The sequence below is a fragment of the Nothobranchius furzeri genome, chromosome 3 (assembly GCF_043380555.1).
Source record: "Nothobranchius furzeri strain GRZ-AD chromosome 3, NfurGRZ-RIMD1, whole genome shotgun sequence".
Taxonomy (NCBI): domain Eukaryota; kingdom Metazoa; phylum Chordata; class Actinopteri; order Cyprinodontiformes; family Nothobranchiidae; genus Nothobranchius; species Nothobranchius furzeri.
In genome coordinates this window covers 80903169-80910639 of record NC_091743.1, presented here as the reverse complement: position 1 = coordinate 80910639, position 7471 = coordinate 80903169, and the positions used below count along the sequence as shown (strand labels likewise).

General features: G+C 42.1%; 1 protein-coding gene across 1 annotated transcript; it reads right to left on the bottom strand.

The window, feature by feature from the left end:
• Positions 1-1031: 1031 nt before the first annotated feature.
• Positions 1032-6222, bottom strand: LOC129153615 (uncharacterized). Its single transcript, XM_054733305.2, has 4 exons — positions 5689-6222; positions 5528-5594; positions 5107-5278; positions 1032-1415 (listed from the first exon to the last, which is right to left on the bottom strand). The coding sequence occupies exons 1-4, from the start codon at positions 6220-6222 to the stop codon at positions 1061-1063; spliced, it is 1128 nt and encodes a 375-aa protein (XP_054589280.2). The 3' UTR covers positions 1032-1060.
• Positions 6223-7471: the final 1249 nt, after the last annotated feature.

Here is a 7471-nt window from a genome sequence, read left to right as displayed (position 1 = left end):
CCCTCAAAAGCATAAACAGAGCCGAGGATAACTAGCGGCAGACACGGAAAAGCTTGAAGAATACATCGCGACTTAACTCTAAAACGTGAACGTTTAATTCCCCCGTGACTGCAGGAGTGAAAAGATACGCAGCAAGCGTTTTATTTGTGGACGGAAATGACAGCAAACGTGGGTTTAGAGGTGGTGAGCGCATGAAGAGGTGGAGGAGGATGAGAGACAAATTTGTCTGTGTTAAAAAGTCTCTTATATACAAAAAAACACAATATAAACGCACTATCTTGGACCGGATACATGACAGGATACCACAGAACAGCGCTACGCCCTCTGTTGTCCTGCCGGGCAATTGCTTTGCAACACTCCCCAGGAGACGGAGAAGTATGAGGGCAAAACGCTTCCATCAATCCGTGCGCGTCTGTCCCTTGCGGAGCTGACGGAGAAGCATGAATCAGGCTTGAGACTCCGCACCCTGGAGTGGGAACACCACCTGCCGAAGGGGGAGTTGATGGTGGCGCTGAGACTCCAGCCGAAGCCCTGTACCTTGCGGCGGGGACGCCACCCGCCGAAAGGGGGGGCCGACAACATCACCGACCCCACTCCACTACAGCCGGCGCCCGTGACCCCCAGCCGAGCCGGCGAGTCACCCACCGACGGGGTGGCCGAACGCCCCCCGCACCACCACCGGCCTACCCCGATCTCTATGACTGCACCTGTGCGTCGACTGAGGGCCCTCTGGAGCACACATGCGTCGCCCTGAATCAGTTCTTCCTCTAAAAAAACAGATGTGTCACTGTCTATTTCCTCTAATTCTTCATCAGTAGGAGACATTTCCTCCTTTTCTTCTAAAGAAAGTGATATTTCATCATTCTCCCCAAAGTTCTCCTCCATAATTGTGGAAAGACCAGCCTGATTCTCCCAAATATCCCTCTCTGTAGTCAGAGACAGACCAGCGTCCTCCCCCATTGAGTCAAACACATCCAAATCTGACGTAGTTACTTCATCTGACGAAAAATCAGAAAGATGCTCCACCTGAGAGTAAATCTGTAAGGCTTGTCACCAGCATTCAGACATCAATTCTGTTTGCTTCACAGCCAGACAGGACACGGTAAATAAAATAAAATAAAAATAAAGAAAAGAAAAAGAAAGATTTTTCAGTCAGTGGTTCTGCGTCTTCGTGGGCCACAGAGAGACTTGTTTGGGATCCAGAATCCTCTTCATAGAAAACCGATTGTTCGACGTCTCTGAGTAGACTAGTTGCTATCTCCAGGCCAAAACCATCGCTGCTTTCATATTCTGGTTTTCGCAAAGTGGATAAACTGTCTTCTGTTTCTCCGTAAGAATGTTCAACATCAGTTCTGTCAGCTTTCAGAGAGAGACGATTCGTCCCTTCATCGTCTGTAACCGATGGGTCGATGTCTCTGTAAAGAAGAAGAAAGTATCATTACTTTAGCGCCTCTCAAGATAAAAATCATGAGGCGCTTCTCAAAAGCACAAAATGTAAAAATATAAAAAAGCATTTAGAAAATGTTTAAAATACATATTTAAAATTAGCAAAAATTGGCAATTGTGATTAAAAAATGTCAAGAAAGAGTGAACAGGAAAGAGGGAAATCAGCAGTGTTGGGCAAGTTACTTCAAAACTGTAATGCATTATTTATTACTTGTTACCCTCATTTTAATGTAATTGATTACATTACAATATTACTGATTTTAAAATGTAAGGCATTACACTACTTTGGCATTACTTTAAGTTACTTTCACCAAAACAACTTCAATATGAATCTGGTAATGTGACGCTCAGTGCTTTAAAATGATTGTTTATTAAATAAAAGCAACAACAATCTGTACTCTCAGCACGCTGCCATCGTAGATTAACCAAGCAGGGAGTGAGGTGGTGGGGGCTCCAAGCCTATTTTGCTTTGGTCCCCAAATGCCTTGATACGGCCCTGGATGTGGGACTGACTTCTGGGGTGATCTGATTCTATCACATGTATAAATATGAAATGCTTATATATTTTTGCTTTTCACTGGTAAAAATGTGTATTGGGGCTAAATCTACCTACTTTTTTTCTTTTCAAGCTCTTTGTTTTGTTTTCTTGACTTTATTTGAATCATTTCCTGCCCTTTCTCTCTCTAACCTTCCTGCATGCTGCATGTTTTCACCGTCTTCCAGAAAAACAGTTTCCTAGATTTCTAATCAGCCAAAGGGATCTACCGAACGCAAAAAAAAAAAAAGCTTAATATGCGCTGCGCTCCCGCAGCAATGAGTCGAAATCACCGAGCGAGGGCACAGATTATGAACTCAGCTGAAGCAAAGCACGTCAGAAATGTACAGAAAGTACAGAGAATATGAACGATCGCAAGTGAATGACTTTGTTTTGGTGGAGCGATTTTGTGAATATAGCAGCGGCCGCGCGCAGGACACAGCTGGAGTATTTGAGCCATTACCGCTGCGTCCTCTCTGCTCATAGAATGCCCGCAAAGCTGAGTCCATAAATGACGTAATATATGTAGATACCGGATCTTTATTTTGGGCTTTCCGCAATTTTAATTTTTAGGAAACCCACATCTTGATTCTGGGTTTAAAAATGCATTGTAATTACTGCGTTACTGACAATTGTACCGAGTAAATATTACCATTTTCTTTCCCTGTAATGCCTTACATTACCACATTACAGCAAAAAGCAATGCATTACAGTAATTAATTACTTTTGTACCGCGTTACTCCCAACACTGGAAATCAGTGGATCAAGATAAAGACGTGTTGATTTTCCGGGTCCAAGGCTATTAAAATCAGACTTCGGTTGTTCTAAAGAGGATAAATCCTCTTTTTCTGCATCTCCATAAAAGTATTTATAAGCGTTTCTAACCGCTTTAATAATCAAAGCACCTGCTACCAACCCAGTAACGGCAAACATGGCCGTATTTCTTTGAGTTTTTGATTGTTTTATGCTCTGACATGTACCGTCAAGGATCGTCATGTCCAATCTGTCACACCCTGTCCTGTCTCCCCTTATGGTTTAGTCATGTGTCTCTGTTAATTGCTCCCACCTGCCTCTCATTTTCCAATCACTGTGTTTCGTATTAAAGCCTTTAAACCATTCCTGCTTGTCTGCCTGCCTGCCTTTGCACCCGCTTGTGGATCCTGCCTCAGCTTCACTCACCGGCACGCGTCTGACAGAAACAATGATCCAACACGAGACAAAGAACTGAAGGGGTTTAAATACAAGAGGTTGGGAACTTGGGTGATTGGAAATGAGAGGCAGGTGGGAGCAATTAACAGAGACACATGACTAAACCATAAGGGGAGACAGGACAGGGTGTGACACAACCAACTGAATTTACCACAGGATGACTCCTGTTGAAGGAACACTTGGCAGTTTAGGCTTGTTTTAGCACCCCCTAGTGTCCGTTAGTGAAACCAAACGTAAAACTTATCTCCTCGCTGTGCGTTCGTATTTTTATTTTAACACCTTAATCTAACAGCTGAAATGTATTTTCATTAGTGTCTACAGGAGTGATTCATCACTAAATAAAACAAATCAGCTGTGTTCATGATCTAAAACATGCAAGAAGCTGGAAGCAGACTGCAGCGCCAGGTATGTCAGCTCCTTTTTCTAAGTCCAGCGGGGAGTGGCCCAACACTCTAAAGTTGCAAGTGCGGTATTTTGGCCACAGAGGGCAATGGGAGTCTGAGTGGCATTTCATTAAACCTGTAAAGGGTCATTTTAGCACATACTGGGTCAAGAAAATGATTTAAAAATATGAAAAGTTGGCAAAGTATGGCTTTAAACTTCAGAAACATCTGAAGGAGGATCAGTGGAAACAGGATGCAACAAGACAACATTTAGAGCTTGATGGCAAAGGCTGTGAATATTAATGTACACGATATTTCTCAGTGATCTTTATTTTAATAAATAAAAATATATTCAAATCATCATTATGGGTGTTGTGTGTGGAATTTAGACTATTTTGGTATGAGGCTGTAATATAACAAAATGAGAGAAAAGTGATGTTCTCTGAATATGTTCTGAATGTACTGTATTTTGGAGAAATTATCATGCTTTTAAAAGGGATATTCCACCCCTAAGTGAAGTTTGGTCTACTTCCATTTTCCCCACAGTTAGAAAAGTGAGAAAAAGCATTTAGTAACCAGCACAGAAATTCTCCTGATCTGGCAGCAGTACGTCTGCTTTTTAGCTTAGCATCAACAGTGAATGACAGATACTAGCATTTTGTGTGCAAAAGTGATTAAAAATAGTCAATGCAAATTGTTCTTGGTGAGCTCAATAATCGTGTCAACGGAAAATATAAAGTAAAAAGTAACACGAAGGATTTGCAGGAGCCGATTTAGACTTGGAACTACATTACGACAAAGCACCACTGTAACCTGCCGCTGCATGGCGTATGGATATAACACAGCGGTCCAAAAAACCTCCGGCTTCTGTAAACAAACATCTGTGGGAATAACGTGAAATACGCTGCAGCTGTATGTCTTTGGCTCGTTTTCACATCCCTTTGCTACATAAGCAAGGCTTTTTCTTGTATTACACCTGTATAATAAACTACGAAAAAAAAAATACTGTGCAAATCACACGTAATTTTTGACCGCTGTGTTACATCCATGCGCCATTCAGCAGTGGTTACAGTGGTGCTTTGTCGAAAAGTAGTCCCAAGTCTAAATTGGCTCCTGCAAGTCCTTTGTGTTATTTCCTAGTTTTTATTTGCAGTCAACATGATTATTGAGGTCACCAAGAATAATTGGTATCATTATTGAGTAATTTTAATCACATTTGCACACAAAATGCTAACTTTTGCAATTCACTTCCATTGTTTATGCTAAGCTAAAGCAAATGGACTGCTTCCAGATCAGGAGAATTACTGCGTTGGTTACTAACTGCTTTTTTCTTACTTATTCAACTGTGGGGAATGTGGAAATAGACCAAATTTCACTTAGGGGTGGAACATCCCTTTAAATATATTGAAACCCCATCAACAAATTTGCCAACTTTTGATTATGACCAGATTGATAGTTTTGAAATTTTGGCATTGCTGTTTTTTTCTACAGCGCTGTGTTTTCAAAATAAATAATTTCACAGGATCATTTTACCGTTGCACAAACTCCAAAGTCTTTGCTGCCTCATCTTGATATTGCAGGTTGAAGATGTAAAATGTGGCAAACACCGCTGCAAGCCCTGTTGAAAATGTTGGCAGGACCCCCTCAAAGATGACACGGCCTTCAGCACTGACCATCCATCCACTCAGTTTTTGCTCATTGCCACCTGTGGTGGACAAAGATGAAAGTTTTTGTTATATTTTCTCTCAAATTTTTATCCACACAATATTTTAAAACATCAGAACTTCATTTAAGTTCAGCAAGACAATTCTATTCTAGTAAAGGCTTTTTAACAATGTTAGGCAAGTACCTTTGGATCTCCTTTTTTACAAGTGTTTATATTATTTTTACATATATACATATTAAGCAACTTTAAGCAAAACATGTGAGTAGTGCTAATCAGTTCTGAACTCACTCAAAATCAGACGAGGGCTGGCTGGCAAACTTAGGCTGGTTTCGACATCCGCTGCCGTTGCAAACTCCTGTAAAACATGGACAAGTGTACATTAGCAAGACAGTATGCATATACATACAAAAATGGACAAAGCTCATAATATTTATGTGCAATAAGCCTACATCAGTAGTCAGAATCAGCCCATCAGGGGACTCCTTGAAGTGAGCCATCAAAAGCTGGACAACAAGGAATGTTAGATCATCAGTTTCTTCTTGTGCCAGGATTGTCTGGACATTAGCAGTCTTGACTTTAGTGCGGAAGTACTCCACAATGGCATTAACAAACTCTTCAATTGACAGTTCCAAGGCACGGAGGATGGCAACATCAGTCAGCAACTCAAAGTGAGAAAAAATTCCACGTTGTGTAAACAGGTAAGGCCAGCTGGTTTGCAGATCAGTTAAGGAGGGAGCAGGAATCCTGTTTATATGTTTGCGCTGAAGGCTAAATGTGGTGTTCATCAAATCAGTCACTTCGGGCCTATCCTGTCTGTTAATGCCATACTTGCTGTGAGTGCTCTGTAATCTTTGACGTTTCTCTTCCACTGTGTCATCAGTTTCCTCCGGAGGAAGTTCTGGCAGGAATCTTGTACATCCATACATATCAGTTGGTCCCCGCTTGCAAGTGATTCGGACACAATCACGCTGCCATCTTTTCATTATTTTTACAAAATGCAGGACCAGAGCGAATACGGTTTGGTTAGAAACACGAGACAGTCCAAATGTTACAGTTTTTTTCGATTGCTAAAACACGTTTTTCAAAACTGTACGTTTCTTTCAAAACTGCACACACAAAACCCCAAACATAACACACAAATTCCTAAACCGTGGCTTCCCTTTGCAACAAAACCCTGCCATCACGCATCTTAACATGTTCCCAAAATGGAACACGTGTTTTCATTGGTAAACACAGCCACATTTTCACATGACACACATACACCATTCATTGCTAAAACACAAGTAGCCTTTGGGTGAACACTACCAAGCATGGAAAGAACACTGAAGAGCAAAACTGAAAACACAATTGTCTAAATGGAACACAATGAATTACACACTGAATGTATGACAGTGCCCACTTTTCTCTGAGGCCTAGTCCACACGTAGCCGGTTTTTTTTTAAACGAATATCCGCCCCTCCAAAAACTTGCATCCACACCACCTCGTTTAAAAAAAAACTGTCCACACGTACCCGGATAAATACGTTGTTAAGGACATGCCAGACCTGTAGGCGGCAGTACTTCCCCCGTTCGTAACCTCGTCCTTCGTCTGTGGTCTTCCACAAGGTGCAGTAATTCCGCTTGCAAAAACAAACAAGCAAAAAGCGCTTGGACAATTGATAAAGCGAGCGCAGCTCTGAGGGCATCCATGCTGTCGACTAGTGTAAACACAGGTCGCACACGTGATGTCAGCATTTTTCTGTCACGGAAAGTGACGTTGCGGACCTTAAAACTCCGGTTTTGTCTGTCCACACGCAGACACCCAAAACGGAGAAAACGCAGATCTTCACTTTGGCCGGAGTTTTTAAAAAGATCCATTTTGACAGGCCAAAAGTAGAAAAATATCTACGTTTTGGCAGATCCCCGGCTACGTGTGGACAGGGCCTAAGACAAACATTAGACATCACACAAATTTTGAAACAAAACATTTTGTTTTTACAGTTAACCCCCCACCCCCACCCCCTCTCCCATTCAAGCATAATCATGGGCATCATGCCTCCTGTCTCTGTCTGGCCAGAGGGCCTCATCAACATCACAGGCGATGTCCTACTGGTCCAAATAGCGCTGGAAGTACTGCCTCGAGTGCCTCATGAAGCCCTGACAGGCCTCAAAGGCCACATCTCTACAAGCCTCCTCCATGGCTTGAAGCAGTGGGACCTTGCTCTGTGGATTCCTTTCGTACACCTTCCACCT